At 45.1% G+C, this 21594-nt stretch overlaps 1 protein-coding gene across 1 annotated transcript in view; it reads left to right on the top strand.

Annotated features, from left to right (window-relative positions):
- Nucleotides 1-3815: 3815 nt before the first annotated feature.
- The window catches only part of ADSL (adenylosuccinate lyase), a 179147-nt gene continuing 161368 nt past the window's right edge, over nucleotides 3816-21594 (top strand). The window contains exon 1 of the mRNA XM_069231275.1: nucleotides 3816-4032. Coding sequence (XP_069087376.1) covers nucleotides 3883-4032 — 150 coding nt within the window. The 5' untranslated portion in view covers nucleotides 3816-3882. The remainder of the gene's footprint in view (nucleotides 4033-21594) is intronic.

Below are 21594 nucleotides of genomic sequence, written 5' to 3'. Positions count from 1 at the left end.
ATGACTAGGTCCGAGGAACAAGGGAAGATGGCTCTGCCGTTTCATGCTTCCATGTGAGTTAACCGCCAAGAGATTTTGATTCTCGCCTCTTCTGACAGGGGAACAGACTGGGAATAAGACAAGCCCTTGTTCAGGTGCATGATCTTCAGACATTGAAGAGACCTGTAGTGCAGGGGGCCTGGAAAAATCGTCTGAATAGAAGAGGTTAGCAGTCCCACCAGACAAGCCAGGGACCTCAAGTATACAGTCATCTTGGACAAAGCTAGTCTCAATTCTCTCTTGATGTTCCTCACCTTCACTTGGTGAAGAATCAATTGAGCCAAAGGCAAATCCACCAAAAAACCTAGGAATTCTATAGATTGTGAAGGGGTTAGAATGGATTTTTGGACGTTGATAACAAAACCTAACTCCTGAAGGCAAGAGATCGCCCATTCCAGGTGAAGCATTACCGTTTGGCGAGACTGGGACATAATTATTATGTTGTCCAGATAAATGATCAGACGAACACCTCTGGCTCTCAGACATTCCACCACCGGTCTCATCAGTTTCATGAAACACCACGGAGCTGACGACAGACTAAAGGGAAGAACCTTGAATTTGTAAATCCTTCTTTCCCACTGAAAGTGGAGGAAGCATCTGTGGGGAGGAACAATAGGAATGGACAGGTACGCGTCCTTCAGATCCAGACGGGCCATCCAATCTCCCATCAGAAGGACGTCCCATAGTAAATGGATCCCCTCCATTTTGAAATGCCGATAAAGAATCCACTGGTTGAATTCTTTCAAACTGAGAACCAATCTTGAGCCGCCACCTTTTTTGTCTACCAGAAAGATGGGGCTCACAAATCCTCAAAATGCAGATCTGTTTCCTCTATCGCATTCTTCGATAGAAGAGCAAGAATTTATTTTTTAATGAAAATCTGATCTGAGGGGGAAAAATACAGCATGCTGGGGGGAGTTAGATTTCTTTCAGTCCCCCCATCAACTATCTTGAATCCCAGAATGGACTCTAAAACCCAAGGATCGTTTGAGAGTTTTTGCCAATAGTGGTAGAAAGGTTTAGTGCGATCCCCTAAAGAAGCCTCTTCCCACAGAATAATTCTCACCTGCAGGAGAGGAATCCTGGATGGCAGCAGCTGTACCACTGAACCTTCCTCTACTAAAGCAGCCTCTGAAGGACCATCTTGAAGGGTAGAAGGTGGAGGCTTGGTCTTGATGGCCACCTCTACCCCTGTGGCCTTGGAAGCTGTCTCCGGTTGTATTTTGATAACCGCTGCTGAACGATCGCCCCCTGAAGCGTCCGGCCCAGGAAAAAAGAGGTTGAAGGGCTCTCTTGATCAAACTCTGAGCTTTATCCAAGCTGGAAAAGGTGGCGACTAATTTAGACCGCTCTTTAAGAAACTGGGCTCCAAATAAAAGACCCTGAGCTGTAGGGCCCCCTTCTGAGGATGCAAGATCTGCTAATTTAGGGTCCAGTTTCATCAGGATAGAACGGCGACGTTCATTTGAAATAACGCAGTTGGTATTGCCCAGCAGGCAAATTGCACGTTGTGACCAGCCAGTAAGGGTATCGGTATCTACTGGAGTGTTAGATTCTTTCGCTTAATACGCTAGTTCCAGGATCTTTGTCAAGGGTCCTGACAAGTCTAAGAGTTTATCCTGGCAGAATTTCCACGCTCTATTGATTCCCTTCTTACGGTCTTTTGTATACTTCTTCAGGTAAGTCACCATGGATGGGTCTACTTCCGGAGTCTCTGCTACCTTGTCAGTGAAATCCGGTCTGGGGCATTCAGAGTGTAAACGTGCACGCACCTCCTTATCAAACTCTTGTCTAATGTGATCTTTCACATTGTCTGGTACTTCAGGGGGAGGTATCCAAGCAGTAGATCTGGGATGGATAATTTCTCCCGGTTCAAAAGTCAAAAGTTTTGCCTGTTTATTGGCAGAGGTATGATGGGTTTTTGCCTTGCGTTTGCGTGGTGGTTGCGAGTCGCCTTTGGACGAGCTTAGAGATGAGGCAGCGTCGGAATCATCCATTAACCCATCTGTACTGGGTTCTACAGGCATACTTTAGGGGTGTTCAATAGTCAAAGAAGCTGCTAGTCAATCATGCCCCCGGCGGGGGGAAGCCAGTGCTTAATTTGTGCTTGTTGTTTCCGGTGCTGAGCACCGGCACTTATTTGTGAGGGCTGGGGCTTATTCTTCAGCCTCAGGCATTTGCTGCGAGCAAAAGACACATATGGGAAAGATGGAGGAGCGGAAAAATGAAAAAGCGTCACAAAGGGAGAAATTAGAAAGCTGCAGGAGTGAGATGAAGGGGCAGTGAGTGGCTGTAAATGGATTGAAGAGGCCAGATCTGGCTTCAGGATTATGCCAACTCAGTATACTGTGCTCGCACATTCAATTGCTGCAGCCGTGAGTTTAAGAGGAGGGCTTTGGGCATGGCACCTTTTTATTTACAAATTAAGCACTGGGGGAAGCCAGCCTTGTTGTTGAGCAAACCTGGGAAGGTGATTCTTTAAGGGGGTTATAGCCTTAGCTAATGCATCATTAATGGTCTGGCCACACCTGCGTCCAGCGCCTGCACACGATCTTGTTCAAACAAACTAGTGTGCATTTCTTCAAAATAATAGTTCTCATCCCCCTCTTGATATTCTTCATACATGGTTGGTAAAAGATTACTCAATCTGTCCCAGATTAAAATGATGATCACCACTGTGGAAAATGGGAAGGCTTAAAAGGGGGAGCCTATAATATAGAACCGCAAATCAGGTGAACAAATTTGATAGAATGTGGAGGAAGTACCTGAAAATAGCTCTAGGCCAAAGCCTCTAATAATTGTACAACCCTGACAGGTCAGTCTGTTAGGGCGTTCAGTGGGAGCAGGGAGGGGAGGGGTTGGGAGGGGAGAGCCCCATATGGTGTAAGTGCCTTCAGGGAGGTAGGTAGGCACAGGGGTACACTTGTGTCCGGTCGCACTGGGGAAACTCGGAACGTGCGAGTCAGCAAACCCTCAATAAAGAGGAAAACGCTCGCTGCGTCGCACGTACTCCGAAACGAGTCCTGCCCCTATGAACATGAAAATAGGACTGTGCAACAAGGCTGCGCGGTCCCAGCTCCCATAAATGAACCTTCTGCTCCACAAAAAACGCGGGCGGCACGCCGCAACTGAAGCGTCTGTCAAATAAGCAAAGATAAGGAAATAAGCAGCGCGCAATTATAAAGACAAACACCAGCAAAAACGAATATATAGATATCGCGCTAAGGCAAAATGACAACTGGCTGTGGAGCAGCATAGAAAGAGGAAGAGACTTTTATTCATGAAGGTTTTATAGGGCTGGTCTCTATGGTTGTTCATGTGTTATGGTGGATTCGTGGGATTTGTAGTTCTTATAAAAAAGTATTTCTTATTGGCTGCTGAAATTTATAAAAGCATAGAGAAGCATAATCAGAGCCTTCGGTCCTGATATAGAATCCATGCCTCCGTACTTAAGATAATTAATACTGAGTAGTAGAAACTAAGAAATCTTGTATTCTGATCAACGCTCAAATTGGGAAGTATAATGGAAAGCAATTTCAAGATGGCTTTCAACGCAGCAGTTTTTATGATGGTTTAATTTTTATTGTTCAGTCCAGTTTTGCTCAATAGAAGAGTCGCGAGAAGCATGTGTGAAGATTACCGCCCCTACAGTTCCTACCATGTTTCTGCAGCCCTAACAAAGATGGCCGAAAGTAAGCAGTACCTTCGCTCTCACGATCATCTTGGATCAGGTTGCGCGAGTCCCTGGCAGACACTTTGCGGAGACACGCCCTTTTTCAGAGATGGTGGGGGCGTGGCACATACTGCCCCTATCGTGGTTGTCCGTGCACATTGCCTTCTACCATGGCGGCCCAGGAGGACGATGAACTGAGCCGGTACCGGTCTCCTCTAGTGTCCCGCTATGCGAGTCGGGACATGGCCTTCAATTTCAGCGAGAGGCGTAAACATCGCGCATGGCGTGTACTCTGGGCACAGCTGGCGAGGGCACAACGGGTAACTAACCAAAGCTAAGGGATTTGTTTTTGGGATCGGAAACATCGGATGGGTGCCGAATCTGGGTGTTCATAAGCACATGTGTTAAGGTCTCCCCACTTATACTCCTTTGCTTTATAGACAGCTGCAAGTTGCATTCTATAACATGTAGTTTCAGTCCTATGTGGCAGTGCAATGGGCCGTTACAAGGCTGCTTGATGTTCTGCTTAAGTGGCTTTTAAGTAATGGCTGTGACTTGGAGTCCGTCATGCGTCCCCTCCACTTTCGCCAGTATCTGAATGCAAGATGGAACCTAAATGTTCACAGGCGTGATCGTCCCCCCCCCAGCAGCAACTACCAAACTAAGTTTATTGTCCATTTATTGTATAAGGGCCGGCTTTGTGCACATGTATGTTTGGCAGGCTGTCTCGGCAGAGACTCCCACTCTGCGTTGGAGCGCCCTGGCTTGGCGCTCCGACCAATCTGAACGCTGCTGTTATGCTGGCGTTGATTCAGGTAAGTGTGTGTGTGTTTTTTTTTTTTTTACATTAAAATATTTTTTCTCCTCCCCGTGATTCCCGGCTCCCTTAAACGCGCTGCGAGCCGCTCCTGTATGTCCATTCTCAAAAGGAGAATTCAGCACTTAAAAAAAATATTAAAATGTTACCTAGCGACTTGAATAATCCATTGGACCTAAACACAATGCACGTGACCCATAAACTGGACTCCAATGGTGTAATCCTAAGCAAATATTTTATTCAGTCTCCTTTTTCGTAACTACCACGTATGCAAGCACCTTGAAATATGTGACTTCAGCATGTGTGCTGTTAAAAACTCTTTTGTTTGATTTAATAGACTAAGCTTTTGCACCATGTATAAAAGCAGCCCACATATAGGCAAGGTCATTGGAATTATGTGGTGAGAGTGACTAAATTAGGCGGCATGAAAAGTTAAATTATGCTGCATATTTTTAAATGGTATTACTTCATTATTTTGTAATGTTTGCACGTGATGATAGTGTCCGGGATACGTTTTACCTCATGAGTACCAGTATAACAACCAAATACATAAATAAGCAACTGGAAGATGGACAGTTAACCACCTTTGCTAAGGGTTTTCTAATACATGCAAACACATATTGCCATGTTTCTCGTAACGTTCTCAGTTAATATTTAAAAAGTCTCACTTTTAATATATTACCAAAGCAGGATATGGCAGCCCACTCTTGAAGAAAAGTGTCCCTTTTTGACAGGGTCACCCCTCCTTTTTGCCTGGTATGTGATGCAGTTTTGACCGCAAGTGCACTGGGTTCCTGCTAACCAAGCCCCAGTGCCAGATGTCTTTCCCTAAAACTGTACAATTAATCCCCAATTGGCAACATCTTTGGAGCCCTGTAAGTCCCTAGTAAATGGTGCTCTTAGTACCTAGGGCATTGGCACCCTCATGGTTCCCCAAGGGCTGCAGCATGTATTGTGCCACCCTCAAGGATCCCTCACCTAGCACACACCGACTGCCATTGCAAGCTCTGTGTCTTGGTGCAGCTAAAAGTGAAAACACGACATGGCACACCGCCTGTGCACCTTGCACCCTAACACTGCATGCAATATATGTAAGTCAACCCTAGCACAGGCCTTACAGCCCTGAGGAAGGGTGCATTAATTTGCATGTGAGGACATATCTGCGCGAGCAAATATGCCCCTGTTATGTCTGTCGATTCTTAGGCATAGTGAGTGAAGAGGGATGCCATTAGTACATGTGCTGGACACTGGTCATTACGAGTTCCCCAGCTACCTACATGAGCAGATATGTCCCTGCTATATCTTTGTCAATTCTCAGACATAGTAAGTGACCAGGAAAGCCATTTTAAATGCATGTGCTGGACACTGGTCAATATGAGTTCCCCAGCTACATGATAGCTTAACTGAAGATAGGAATGTTTGGTATCAAACAGCTCATATTAATAAACCCTCACTGATGCCAGTAACTGATTTATTAATACAGGCACCTTAGAGGTGCCCCCTGAAAATCTACCAACTACCAGAGTAGGGACTGACCAGTTTTAGCCAATCTGACACCGTTAGATACAAGTTTGATCTCTTAGAGTGTTGACCTGTGCTCTTGGGTGGTCAGTCACAAAGCCTGCTCTAGGAGAGGTGTTTTACACACCCAAACCAACATGATGGGCTGTAAATCTGCATTCCAAAGCAGATGGTTTTAAAGAGGCCTACTGTTCTTGGTATGCAGATCTAGATTCAGTCCTAGGAGAGATGCAGACCCCCTGCCCCACGGCCCATTTGGCACCTGGACAGGTGGGAAATCTAGTATTCAGGGCGGTGTCTCCACCCCTCATGTCAGTCCCTCCCCTAAGGTGCACTGCCTGATGTGGACACAACTTTTAACAAGCATTTGCAATGCAATGGACCTCACGTTTGCTTGAGTTAGAGCTATTATCGTTGTAAACTCCTAACCAGACTTTTCTTGCCATATAAACTGAAAATGAAAAGATAAACAGTTTCACATAGGCGAGCCGAAGGACGTGAAGCAAACACACAAAAGGAAACAGAAGTTAGCTTGCAACTTATTGGCAAAAGTGCAATTATCCATGTTACCGGCAAAAGTGCAATTATCTATGTAACAGGATCAATGTCATGCAAAGCGTACGAGAACGCGCTACCTACCAAACAAAGTAGTCCAGAAACCATACGGAAAACATGGAGCCTGGTATATTTTCAGTAGTTGGCCGGTGCGCTCGAGTAGGGCTAAACACCGGAAACGGCATGCCGTATGCATGCCTTTCACTAATCAAATGAAGTGAATTTTAAAAGGCAAGTCCACGAACCAACCAAAGTGATGGGTGTGGTTACAAGCCTGTAGAAAGATAACAACAGGGGCAGAGCGCTTTGCGCGCTCGACCCTAAAAATCAGCCTTCTTGGTGTTGTCCGATTTAGGAACTCTGTGGCAAGGTTATACCCACCTCTCACAAGAAGTTGCCATATAGGGGTGTGTAGTGACCCCAGGGGTAAGTAGCCCATTGGCTACTAACCTACACTTCCCGAAACAGCCCTAAATGCAGTATTTAGGGGAGCCCCTGGCACCAGGAAAGCAGATTCCTGCTGATCTATGAAAAAGGACCGTCAGGAGACAGTGAAACAAAGAAGCACCTGACTTGGCCCCAGCCCTGCTGACCTGTCTGCTTTTCCTGCAGATTTGTGCCAAAGTAGACTCGTCCTGTAAGCTGCTGTGCTTTGAAAAGCCTAGGAGGCCTGCATGCCTTCAGCAATGACCAGGACCTCTATCCCTGCTGCTTCCCAGCATCTTGCAGGCACCCCAAGACAACTGCAAGGACTCCATTCCACAGAAAACCCGACACCTAAAAGCACCACTGCAGCCGTGCTGCCTAGGCCAAGTTGAACTGGAACAGCGGTGCGCAGGTGATACCCCCAGCTTTCGAGAGACAAACCCCACCTTCGACTTGCCCTCTGTGGACTCACCGGCCCCACCTGCAGCCTCTATCCGCAGGCCCCATTGATTGCGAGTGCTCCCAGTGGCCCTTGGTTCCTACTGACTGGATCCCCAGTCCTCACTTGCACCATCTTTTTGGCTGGACCGATCCCCGTTGACTAACATTGGGCACCTTACAATGTATTACACATCTGCAGCCTGCCGCCTGGTTTGACTGGTTGATGTGGTTTTGAGCCTTGCCCAATACTCACAGTAAGTCCAGGAGATTGGTCCTGTAAGTCACTGTACTATACCTGAATGCAGTACTTGTTTGTCTCACCATAGGATAACATTGCAGCTTTTCAGAAATTGCACTGTCGACTTTTCAAAACTGTTAAGATTTTTCTTGCAAAACTTACTTACCTGAACTTGTTGAGTCTGGTGCCAAAACAGATAGATATAAAGATACTTATTTTTTTTGTCAGTTGGTGTGGTTTTTTTGATTGAGCTGTGTGTTTCATTCATTGACCGTGCGGATATTTGCAGATGTCTAACACTCATCTCTGGTAAGCTTAAGGCTGCTCGACCACACTACCCTGAAAAAGAACACAATGGGATTGCTAGATCAAGCCCCGTCCACTAGTAAGGGAACCCCTGGACTCTTTGCACAATATATCTAATTTTGATACATCATATAAAGAGCTGACTTCCTACAACTGTCATTTGGAGAAAGCACATTTTCCAGTCAAATGGTCACAAGCTTTCCCGCTAACATGCAGGTTTACTGATAAAACTACGTAGCGTACAAACAGAAAAGTTTAGGGTTTCAGCAAATATTCATCATTTGCAATTCACCAGGTAAAGTGTTTTGATTTGTTTTGATACTATTAAAATATTTGTTTCTATATTACTTCAGAGTTACAAAAAATGTACTTTCCTACCTACTGATCTAATCTGAAACATTTGTATAGTTAATTAACAAGCTATTTAAATGTTGTCTGTTAGGAAAATAACTGACATGCTGCAGTGGACCCAGCTGGCATTCATAGATGGTACTGCAGGAGCCAGCATTTTTTTTCTTACGTCGGTGCGATGGGCACCCACATTTCAGCTTTTTTGGGGGCCACAGTGGGAGCCCCAGCACCCCATGGCTCTCCTGACGAGCTGTAGCACTTAAAAAAAATTCTGGTAGGCACCAACACTGCTGGCTCTGTCGTGGGTCCTCAAGCTGCACCATTCTGGGTGTTGGTGGGAGCCGGCAACATTCCTTGGCTCCTGACCGAGTGGAAGCAGCATTTTTTACTACTCCCACCATATGGGAGCCAAGTTGAATCCCCTATCATGAAGAATGAGTGCAGGGTGTGACCCTTGGGTATGCTCCTCAGGACACTGTACAGTATCCAGCTTCAGGGGATGGGGTCCCTGGTGCCGATATCGCCAAGGGTAGGGGAGGCAAGTTGCCCTCCACCATTTCACTTTTAAAATAAATTCGGCCCTGGAGGACGGGGTCCCCTGGCTGTGTGAATTCTCAAGGGAGGGGGGCCCATGGCCCTCTCCCCTTTTACTATAATTTGGCCTCAGGAGGAGATAGGGTCCCCAGGGCCTCTAGAGTCTCAGAGAAGAGGGCTTCACTCCCACCCCCCTTCAAATGTATATCGGTCCCAGGGGATGGGGTTCCTGGGGCCTCAGGGAGGCTGAGGGAAGGTGGCCGCATGCCCCCTCACCCCTGATTATTGATTCAGCACTGTGTAATGGGGTCCCCTGTGGCAGCAGAAGGCTCGGGGAGCGGGGCCTTGCATCCCTGCCCTTTGTATTAAATTGCAGGCCACAGGAGATTCGGTCTCCAGTGTCAAAATCCCCTAGGGGAGGTGGGGCTCCACGCGCACTACTCACCCCAAATAACTATATGTATTGACCCCCGGATCCTGGTCCAACTCAGGGGTCATATAAAAAGAACTGTAAGGATTATTATTTTTTTAAAAACATTTTTGTAATTTATTTTTTTGCTACAACCCCACTGGATTAAAGCAGGATCATGGGCAGAAGAAACATTTTTAAAAACAAATTTGGCCCCAGACCTCACAACAAGGGTTTGGGAGGCAGGGCATCACTACAGTGCCACCGTATCCTATTTTTATTTTTTTAACATTTTCAGGACATGGGACTAAGTCCCTGAATCCTGTAATGTCTGCTGCAACTTTTTTGTCATCTTGTTGCCGGGCAATCAGATTGTTGCTCCGTCAGTACCCTCACTCTTGTGGGAGTAAGATGGCGTTGCGGGCAGAAAAACCTATGTTTGTTGTTGCTTGGTGGGAGCATTTTTTTATTTTTCGCCAAGCTGGAACAAACACAAAGTCTGCTCCATGGCGCAGAGTGCCTTGGCATCAAATGCAGAGGCACGAGTACAGTCGGACTTCTAATCTGTTTCCCTGCTGTACTGATGCTAGAAGGGAAAAAGATCGAACTTTTGCTGCCGCTGGCTGCAGCAGCGTTAGTAGCTGCTCCCTGTGGGTGGGAGCAATACCAGCTCTCACTACATGCGGGGGCCTCAGGGTTCCCTCTCACAACCTCCTACAAGGGTACAGTCCATGAGTGATATCATACGTGAGGTCATAAGATGTGCATGGTGGGGATGCAAGTTGTAGTTCACTTTGGCAATTATAACTGGTCAATGTTTTTTTTTTTCCAGTTCAAAACGGTTGATGTCACTGACAGATTCACCTAACTACACAGTTACTGTAACCTTTGTTTTTTTCAGTGAATTTCTAAGGTTTTCTTTTAAAATAAAAGATAAAACATCTTTTTATCACACCTAACTATAATGTTACTGGAAAGGCTAGTAAGGGAACCTGTCAGGTGACTGATTTGGTCCTTTTAGAAATTGCTAAGAAACCTCCTTCTGTAGTAAATTACGTACCAGCCAGGTCTAGATCTTGCACATCTGAGAATGGTTAACAGGAAACCAAACAAAGTTACAAGCCCAGTTTTGCAGAAAGTTTTTCCATAGCAGGAGAAAGTAATCAGACCAGGATTAGAGGCATTTAAATACTACAGATTTATCCTACAATGTTGAGTATCTGGGTTTAGGAGGAGCAGAACATCTGATGCCACAGACCTGTTGGCTATTGTAAGATAGACCTTCATAGGCTAAAAAGGCTAGAACATTTAAAATGCATATTAAATCTGTTGCCACAGGATCCAGATCTTGTTCCAGGCACCTGCCAGATCACCTCTTCCAGGCCCATTTTGTATTGTCTGTGAGTCGAGTCTGACCAAGCTGTGTCAGTGAGGATGAGAGCCTGTCTGAAATGCCTAGACACTTGCCAAAGTCTCTGAAAAATCTGCATGCTTCCAGTTGCAATTAGTGAACAATGACTTTTGAATGAGGTTGTCCCAGAGGGTCCAAAAGCAGATCCAGAATCTGAGGAAGGAGTATTGGTGATTTGCAAGATAATTCCAGAAGAAAAGGAAAGAAACTTTGAGTAAGGTCAAGATCAAGAGTAGTTCTGCTTGTTGTGGTCTGACCATGATGGCTATCTTTCAAAAGCAGGGAAAAGTGGGAAAGGCATTGTTCAGTCCTCTCCGACTCTGGCGAAATGCATCCATTGTTGTTACTAGAGCAGGGGTATAGAATTTAATCAAATACCTATTTGTCCGTGGGACAGGTTGCTTCTTAAATCTACTTGTCCTGTAAAAAAAAGCTACTTGTCCCTTTGGTGCTATCTAGTTTGGCGACAAATTATGGGAGCAATCTCATTACGTAAGAGCTCTGATAATAGCCTCTCTGATTATGCCAGGGCTACTACTATAGTAGTGCTTGAATAGTAGCAATTTCAATCCCTACAATAGCAATTTCCTTATTTTTCCACCTTTTCGTAGATCCACATACTGGGGCTGGAGGAAGCAGTAAGCAATAGTTCCAGGGTTGGAATGCCCTTGAGTCAGCAAACCTACTAACTTGCATGTTTTAAGGATTTTCACCAGCTCTTCTCTAATCTTTTCCCATCCTGAGAAAGGTTGGAAATTTACTCCTGACAATGGCAGAAGTAGAGGTTCTTCCAGGGTTGGTAAAAAAAAAAAAGTGGTTGGAGGGAAAGTGAACTTGTAAACGATCAAAAGATTTTCACTTGAGCAAATCTACACATGCTTATTTGCTAGTGCTAAAATACAGTTGACAAATTATTTTCTAGGAGTACGATTTCCTGGTCTACTTCAGTAAGTTCTTGTCAATTCATGAAAGCCACTAATTCAAAGACATATGCCATTGGTGTACTTTTGTGACTTTCCTTAAGAATTGGGTCGCTAATTAGGTCTGGGGTTAACCAAGACATTTTGTTTTTATTAAACTTCTATTTCTCTCTATCCTTGGGTTGGCTTTACTGTGAATGATCATATTCTGCTCTTCCACCAGGAGCTTATTGGCACACAAAGTAGTTTTGTTCAGTGCCAGGAACTACTGTGGCAATCAGTGGTGTAACAAAACTGGAGAGGGCCTCCCTACAAAGAACATGGAGCCCCCCCACCTTCAGATTCATTTAGGGCAGGTGCTGTGTTGAGTGGGCCCCCTTGGAGGGGTCCCCCCACACCACAGGGGTTGTGGGGCCTTTGTTACACCAAAGGCGGCAGTGTATGCTTTTTGAGACCAAAAATGTTTTTTTGGTTTTTGCCAGTGTTCGTTACAATGGTGAGAGCCATGTCAAACCAAGACTCGCATTGACGAAACTAAAAGATTCGCAACAAATGTCAGATTGGCTGGCTTTGCCAGAGCTTGTATATTTTCATGCTTCCCATAATCTTGTTGAAACTGGTTACACTGAATTTTCATTAGGAATACATTTTGGCAATACTAGCGTGCATCAACACATTTTACTAAATGACGATTTAAAGAAATCACACCTTAAATTTCATAGTAGCGAAATGTTTTTTTTCCTACTTGCATTTTTTCTTGAACGTTTCATTTTGAAAGCAAAGAATCATCACTCTTGCTTACAAGCTTTTGCAAACATTTGCATCTAATAGGGAGCTTTCTGGGAGCATTATACTTTGCCTCATATTATTTTTTTCAAAACAAATGTGTACACTTCTCTTTTTTTTTTTTTAAACTGGGGTTACTGTCAGCAGTGCAGTATGACCCTTAAATGTTTATGTACAAAGCTCACCCTAATAAGACTTTTAATTAATGAACCATAAATACAAGTTCAAACAGCATTAAGATATGAACATGCATATTACCTCAACTGTAGACAGTTACATTATCTGTGAAGTGGCAGCCAAAGGGTTTATGCTGCAGGGGGTTGGGCCTTCTTATCACAAGGGTTTGTTGCCCTTGAACCCAAACAATATGTCCCGGGTGTTTGGCTATAGGAATTCCACATCCATGTAGAGGATCCACTTCTAACTATAAAACAAGGCTAACTGGAACACCAGACATGATGCATTGTATATAAGGCTCACAGTTTTCAGTTTTTACAGATTTTTGCAGATAAATATTTATTTTTAAAAGCAGAAAAATACAGACAATTGTGATTCTTGTTACTCTCCATGCTGTCAATCATGTACTCGAGGCCAACAGCTGAGCAGATACAAGCATGAGAAGTTAAAAACGAGATGACATTTCCTTACATACAGAGACATGTTCGTCTATATATTTGTATATAATGTTAATATTTATCTGTGGGTGTAGTATTTTGTTGTATTTGAGTGCTTAATTTGCTAAAACGCGATAGGCGTCAAATTATGTGTGAATGCTGGTCAGTTAAGTAAGTGTGGAAATATACAATTGTTCGACTACATTTATTCTTAAAACACAAAATAATTATGGATAAATATAAACAAGATGGCCAAAAAAACAAATATTGATAAATACAGATGTAAATGCTTAAAAAATGTATACCATAAAACGAGGAGCCCTAATTATCTTGGAGAATAAAGATGAATTCAGTTTCCGTTCTCTTGAATCTCTAAGGAATTGAGAGTTCCAGTCTGCTATTGAATTGTTTGCCTAGAAAGTGCATGACTGTCACTGAGGTGTTCGGGGTCGAACAGTAGTGCCAAAAATCCTTAGCAATCTCTGCTAGAAGGCGTGATCTCGCCCTGCCAGGACAGTTGACATATCAACTGCTGAAATGTCAATTTTTAAAAGAGTACAGCAACTGACGTGCTAAAGGGTGAATGAATGGATCACGAAGAATCGTGTCAAAAGTTCTAGACATTTGATATGGAGGTTCCATTTGTCTTTAGACCATCTGCCCTCTGTTGATAGTTTGCCCCTTTTTCCACCCCAGCCAGGGTGATTGGCATCTGAGTCTATAACCATGTCCGAAACAAGGCGGAAAATGGCCCTCCCATTCCATGCGCCCAGGTGATCAAGGCATCACTGTATCTTTTGGCAGTCCTCTGGCATTAAAAGCATCTGCTGTGAGTAAGACAGACCCTGTTAGAAGTGACAGACCTTGAATCTGCAGGGCTCTGCAACGATTTAGGCCCCTTAAGACTATTTCGATTAAGGAAGCTAGCTGGCTGACAAGTCTTGCTAGCCAGCGAAGGGTTATGAATCTTTCTTTAGGACTTTGAGAATCTCCTGGTTTTTGTTGTTGTTTTTTTTAAAATAGCTCTGGCCTTGTGACCTAGAAGGGTAGCTGCAATAGTTTATTCTGAATTCCAGAAAGGTCATTGGTCTGGGTGAGCTCAGTAACGATTTGGGATAGTTCAAGTCTAAACATAGAGACTCTGAGAAAGATATAGTCAAGTTCAACTGCTGTTTCAAAAGGAGTTGGTCTGAGGACATGAAAAGATGTTCCTTAGGTATATAACCAGATGAAGCCCTTTGGCCCACAAGAAATCTATAACCAACTTGAGTAGCTTGATAGAGTACCAAGGCGCTGATGAAAGTTCACAGGGCAATGCCAGAAACTCTGAAATAATCTGTTGCCACTGAATTGAAGGAAGAAGCAATGAGGAGGTAAAATGGGAACCAATTGATAGGCGTCGTTCAGGTCTGACCAGACCATGAACTTGCCTTCTCTTGGGAGGTCCCTTAACCAGATTATTACCTCTACTTTGAAGTGCCTGTACAGGATCCAGGTGTTTAATTCCCAGAAACTGATAATTAGGCCAGAACCTTCACTTTTTTTGTCCACGAGAAAGACATGGCTGAAGAAACCTTGAGGGCAACTGGGTGCTATAGCTGTTTTCTTGAGTAAGTAATCCTTATGTACATGAGGCATGTCAATGCAGATGGGAAAATAATTTGCCTGGGTGGGAAAGTTGGAACCAGGAAAGCATTAAATTTGGACTGCTTGGAGAATCCATGTGTTCTGTGTTATTTGCTCCCAGACGTGGAGAAAAAAACCTGATTCTGTCCCGAGGTCTTGAGTGAAAGAAGTGGGGAAGCTTATCTTGGAAGTCACTTATTGAAGGCTAGCTTCGGAAGCCTCCACTTTGGAATCTGCCTCTGTCATTGCTGGCTCATGAAGGAATGAAGGGGGTACCCCTCTGGTTTTCATTCCATAAAAGCTGTATCAAGTTCCTTCAGTAGGCTAGAGCCTGGTAGGTGAAACAGCTGGTGGAGCGGCTCCTGCCTCTGCCAACCCTGGTTAAAAAGCAAGGCTGGAACACTTTTTTTCAAAGCTGATTGAGCTCTGTCCAAGGAGGTGAATGTGTTTATGAAACTGGACACCTCCGTGATGAGTTGGTTGCTAAATAAAAGACCATCTAGATAGGCCCGCCTCACTGTTTCCAGGTCATGTAATTACTGTACAGGGTAAGGAGGATGGACAGACAGGTTCTGATGATGAGGCACAATCACGTCCTCGGATGGGATAATCCCCACCCCTGTGTCCTTAATAGAATTCGAACTTTCTGTTACAAAAGCTAGGACATTTTATATTCAGTGTCTGGACCAGAGACGAGTATTATGCTTCTTCAAAGTGCATTAACCCAAAGATGCCATGGAATAAAGTGGCTTAAAGTAAAAGCTCTTAAAGACAGAGTCTGAAGACCAATCTGCTGCATTCATAATATCTTCCGCTGGGCACTCAAAGTTAAAGTTTTTGGGGCCCTAGCCCCTCTAGTGGAGTGGGCGCTGAACTCCTTAGTGTTAATTAATGCCAGCTCCTTGCATGACCCACCTCACCCACCTGGGGATCGTCGGAGAAGAGACCGCTCTGTGAGGTTTTGTAAGCACAATGAGAACCTGACATTCCCCAATGGGCTATAACTCCTCCACCATAGTCTCATAGGATTTAAGGCATTTAACCACACACAGCCTCAGGTAACTCTGAAAAGCTGGATAAGAAATTATTCTGGAATCTGTTTTTGTCTTCCTTGACAGATAAAAGGTAACCCTCTCCAAGGTGAAGACCCTGCCCATAATATCCAGAACTCTGACATTGGAGACTCTGCAAGCAAGATATCAAGCATAAGAGAGAAGCCGATAATTGTTTACAGGAACAATGCCTATGACTCGTCCATGAGAGGAAAGATTCAGCAGAGTTTTCACGTCCCAGAGAGACGAGTTGTGAGAAAAGGCCTTTTTTTGATATGGTTAGCGCCCTACTTTTTGCCTGATGTATGATGTAGCCTACAAATTGTAGTGCCCAGGGCCCCTGCTAACCATGCTCCCTGGGCCAGAGCTTTTTCCCTAAAACTGTTGTGATGCATTGGCACAATTGGATACACCATTAGCTACCACTATAAGTCCCTAGTAAAAGGATACTTGGGTACCCAGGGCAGGTAGGCCGCTGAGGGCAGCAACACTGATTGTGCCACCCTCTAGGGCAGGGGTCTTCTAACTGGGGAGCGGGCCACCCTAGGGGGGCCTCCACTGATCCCGGGGGAGGGGCAGGCCCTGGGCAAAAGAAGCATTATGCAGATAACAGTGCTTTCGTTGTAAGCAGAAAATCGTTTATTGCATTTTTTAAATGGTAACAGAACTTAACTGAAATGTTTCAATAAGCCTATACAAATTTAAACAATGGCAACTTAATTGAACATTGTGAAATATTCTGAGGGGGGGCTGACAACTTCCGCCCACCCCACCCCACTGAGGGGGGCGTGGCATTAACAAGTTTGAAAACCACTGCTCTAGGGCCATGCATCCAGATGCACCCAGCACTGCCACTGCAGGCTGAGTGTCCTGGTCAAAAAACCTAAAACACAATCTTGACATGGCACACTGCCTTTGTGCCCTGTACACCGTACACTGTATTTACTATGGGTAAGATAGCCCTAAGGCAGGGTGCACTATATTATATGTGAGGGCATAGCTGCATGACCAATATGCCCCCACTGTGTCCTTGCCAAATCTGGGACACAGTGAGTGAGCAGAGCAGCTATTTTAATACATGTGCTGGACACTAGTCAACACGAGTTTCCCAGCTACATGATGGTAAATCTGAATCCTGTGTTGTTTGGAATCAAACAACTCAGAATGATAAATCCAAACTGGTACCAGTATTAGATTTATCCCTAAATGTACCCAGGGGTCATTTTAGAGGTGCCCCCTGCAAAAGCTGAATACCCTGGCAAGGTTCCTGACTGGTTCTATCCAGCCTACCACCTCCGGACACCAGGGCACTCATTATGACTTTGATGTGTGGCCCGCGTCGGGATGACAGTCTATGCGGCCACCCATCCATGGGCCCTATTACGAGTTTCCCGCTGGACCAGTGGAAGGCTCACCACAACATTGACACCGGCTCGTAATCAAGCCAGCAGCAATGTTGCGGTGCATAGGGTGCGTAATTCGGGCAGTGAAAAGCGTACCGGGGCTGTCCTTGGGGTGGCCCGTGCACTGCCCATGCCAAGTGCATGGGCAGAGCAAGGTCCCCCATTTGGCCCCGACACCCCGTTTGCACCAGCCTTTGCATGGCGATCTAACCGCCATATAAAGACAGGTGGAATGGAGATTCGTAATCTGGATGACAGCGCTACCCTGATGGATTGAGGCTGTCGACTGGCGGTTCTGGGGGTCGGACCGTGGCGATACTGCCACAGTCGTAATGTAGCGGTCCAGCTGCCACCGGGATTGTCAGTCTTAAAACCACCACACTCGTAATGAGGGCCCCAATCTGCAGACCTTGGGGGAGAGCTCTGTCCCTCCGGTTTGTAGAACAATTCCCTTCCTGGGTGGAGGTGCTAACACCCATCCCTCAGGAATATGCACTGCACTGGAGGCGAGCTTCAAAGAGCTTGCCGCCTTGGAAACTCGACCCCCAGCCTGCTGCTAGCAGCAGCAGATGGTCGACCCCCTTTCGCAGACCCCCACTTCTGGTGGGAGCAAAGGCGGGAAACCACACAAAGGGTAGAAGGAGTGGCCCCACTTGGCATGTACTACCCCTGAGGTGTTGCCTGCGAGTTGGAAACTCCATTTAATTTTCCCCATTCTTAGATGGAAGGAAAATAGCCGATCAAGGATAGGGAAGTGACCCTTCCCACAGGAAGTGGCCACTATAGTGGGTGTAGCCACCCAAAGGTAAGTGTCCCATTGGACACTACCAGGTTCCCCCTAAAGCAAGCACTAAATACAGTATTTAGTGGGCACCCCTAGACCAGGTAATCGAATTCAAAGGATACAAAGAAGACCAGCACCAAGAAGATCCAAGGCACAAGAACTGTGGACCTGCTGCACAAAGAAAAGGCGCCAAACCCTGCCTGCTGCACCTAAGACCCGCCACTGAGGAGAAACTGGACAACTGGACTGACCTCAAGAACCCCAGAGGACCTCCAAAGTTTGCCAATCGCCCAGAGTGCCTCCGTTGTCCTGCAAGCGACCCTTGAAATCATTTACCTCCAGCTCCAAAGGGCATCTTTGCGCACAGCTCCAGACTCACCGTTTTGCTCGGCCGCCAGGTGCCCTGCAACAAAGAACCTGCTTTGCCCTAAGGGTCCCTCACCCCTTGCGACCTCAACCCTCCAAAGGGACCCCAAGGAACCACCTCCAAACTTACCTGCACGGCCCTTTTGCAAGTGGTCCCCCACAGTGTCCCTGCATCAGCCGCCTGAACTTCTCCAGCTGGCACAGTGTGCCCTCAGACGACCTTGACCAACTTGCAAAAGAAGAATTTGGAAAAGCAACTGTGTGATTTTTAAATGTATTTTTAAAGGTGACTCACCATTGATTCCAGTGGAGCGTAGTTACGCACAAAAAGACTATTTTTATTAAACTTCAAAAATCCTTATCCCAAAAAGTACTTAACCAATTTTGATAATCTTGGTCTTAAACATTATACAAAAATCTGAGGTATTTTTATAAATTGGTCTCATGTTATTCCTTTTAAATGTGTTGAGTTGCATGGTTGATACTGTGAGTAAAACAGATGCTTTTCACTTCTCCAAGATTGGCCTAACTACTTGACCAAGCTACCTTAGAAATTAAAGCATTAGGTGATCTAGTTTTTACCTCTGTAAGCCGTGTGGTTGCCTGGACACCCTGCACAGTGTGCCTAGCTTTGCACACTACATAGAGGGCCAACCTCCTACATGAGTAACCTGGATCGGGGGGAGAGGAGAGACTAACTCCAAAAAGGAGCTTCAGATTGAGCTGATGTTCACCCACCGGGTGACCAATCGAAGGATGACCCTCTGATGACTACTTCCATAATGCAGGGTAGCTCACAGAAAAATTGATAAACCGAGGTAACCCCAAAAAACTGGTGAAATCAGCTGCTAAAAGAGCCTGGTTTACACCCAGAGACACTTCTAGTCCCAAAAGTCAAAACAAAAGAAACCCCTCTGTGTCATTACATACGGCCTGAAGGCCAACAAAATCCGGTCAATAATAGAAAGGAACTGGAAAATTGTCAAAGACTTAGGTGTCACAAAACCCCTTTTTGTGTTAAAAAAAAAAAAGCACGCAGTCTGAAAGACCAATGGGTTAGAGCAGCCATTACACAAACAGAACTGAAAGGGTTGAGAACAATGTTACAGCTACCAGCCGTTCAAGGCCGCTATAGATGTTGCAAATGCCTAGCATGTAAATATACACAAGACTCTAAAGAAGTGACAATAAAGGTACATATTCAGAGAGATCTTTCCAATTGCAATACTAAAACTGTCATTTATTGCATATGATGTCCTTGCAACAAAATCTATATTGGACAAACCTCCCAACAGGTCAAAACTTGCATTCTGCAACATCGATCAAGGATTAAATGTGCAATTAAAGGAGCTCCGTTGGTGGAACACATCGTATATAAACACACAACAGAGGATATTCGTTGGACAGTATTGGCTGTGGTACGATCCAAACCAGATGGACAAGCAACACCGGACAAACTTCTTAAACTGGAAGCAAGACTGATAGAAAAGTATCAAACAGCCCGCCAAGGGCTCAATGACATTGACGAAATATGGACATTGATCTAATAATAGGAATACAAAGCTTTCTTTCCCTGTCGTCTTATCCTAAACATGTTGGCATTACAATGGAAAAGCACAATGTATCATTCATGCATTGAGTGTACAATATATATGAATGTAACTGTCACATTTTTGATGATGTTTTTCTCCACTTTTTGACGTTTAACCCTGGAGCAATACCACTGTCCAGTTTCAGTAGTCACATGCCAGTAATGCACCAAGTCACACATCTTATAACAATAGACACACCCCCTGGGACACGCATATAATGCAAACACCGGTATGTCGTTACAGAGAAGACATTTCACAGAATAGCGGGCCAACCTGGCAGGCTCTAGCGACTCATGTGTCTATTTGATTTCTATAGACATTTGTTCACTGTCCCATAGGCAGGCATCCCATGATAATTTCACCGTGATCGTGCGCAGGGCCACATATTAACCTGACCAACTGGGGATACGTTACGACCCCCTCCAAGATGGCCTCCATCTGGGGCCGCACATTAGTTTCCCCATAATTTTGCGCGCGCCGGTCTAGGCGGCAGCTACTTAATGAGCAGTGCACTCGACCGGCAGACGCGCTTCACTGAAAGACGCCGACTAGCCAAGACAACACGCTGTCTCAGTCGGCCCCCTCTGGGAAGTAGAATACACGCGGACAAGTGCTGCTGATCCCAGCGAGGATCGCCTGTGACAAGTAAGTTTCAGTTCCCCCGACGCCCCTTACAATTCCCGACAATGTGCTTTGATGCCAAGACGCCCAAGAGTTCATACATGTTTTCCTACACTAGGGCTATTGAATCGAAACGGTCGTGCCTAAGTTAATGACGCATCGCAATAACAGCCGCCGCTTCCCGCGGTGAGAACCACCTATAACTTTTCCGGTTTAGTGAGTAGAAACACTTTCTTTTTCCGACGTCTGCTCCATATAGAAGTGCCTTCAAGTTACTAAACAATTCTTTTTTTATAAAACAGGGCATTATAAGACGCTGCGTTTCCCTGCCTGGAGACTGGCTGTAGCCATGTCAAGGAACCCACCCATGCATGTCCTCCTCACATTCACATAGTTTGCATGATTCCGGCCAGCATGTATACCCCCCACGTGTTGCACAGTTAGCACCACGCCTATCCGTAAAAGGTTTTCCGTCACAATTTTACACAAGACAATACTGCGTGTCCCACGAGGTGCTGCAGCACTGTTAATAGGGAGATAAAGGTGTTACCCTAACACATAGTGTACATAATAGAGCCATTTAGCGTTTTTTAAAATTTGGAGTCTAGCAATTCCCTTGTTTTTAGCTTGTTGTCCTTTTTTCAATCTTTGTAGAGGCCACGTTGTCCCTTGAGAGTCCTGATGAGGCCCAGATTGGAGAGGCCGAAATGCGTCGACACACACCTTGGCGAGATTGGGTTCTTGATTTGTACTCAATCCTAAAAAGAATTTGCCTCACATGGATAGATACCTCTAAAAAATACACAGGTATTCTAAAGAGGCGTATACACGAACCTTCAATCATCACACTGTAGTGGATTACAAGCACAAATACTAGCTGTAACCACTATTTCCTGCCAAAGAAATTGAGTTGGGGACAGTCCCTGTTTGACAGTCCATTTTGCTTCCTAGGCTCCAACAAGTCTGTTGTTGCCCTCAAAAAATATATTAGGCTATATGTAATGTTATGTTTGTGCTATGTGTTGTTATTTGAACAGGTATTGTCATAAAATAATTGTTTTATGAGTCACTATGGTCCTTGCAAAAGTTATTCGTAATACATTTTGGAA

This window comes from Pleurodeles waltl, chromosome 4_2 (genome assembly GCF_031143425.1).
Source record: "Pleurodeles waltl isolate 20211129_DDA chromosome 4_2, aPleWal1.hap1.20221129, whole genome shotgun sequence".
Lineage (NCBI taxonomy): Eukaryota > Metazoa > Chordata > Amphibia > Caudata > Salamandridae > Pleurodeles > Pleurodeles waltl.
This window is presented reverse-complemented; position numbering and strand designations above follow the sequence as displayed.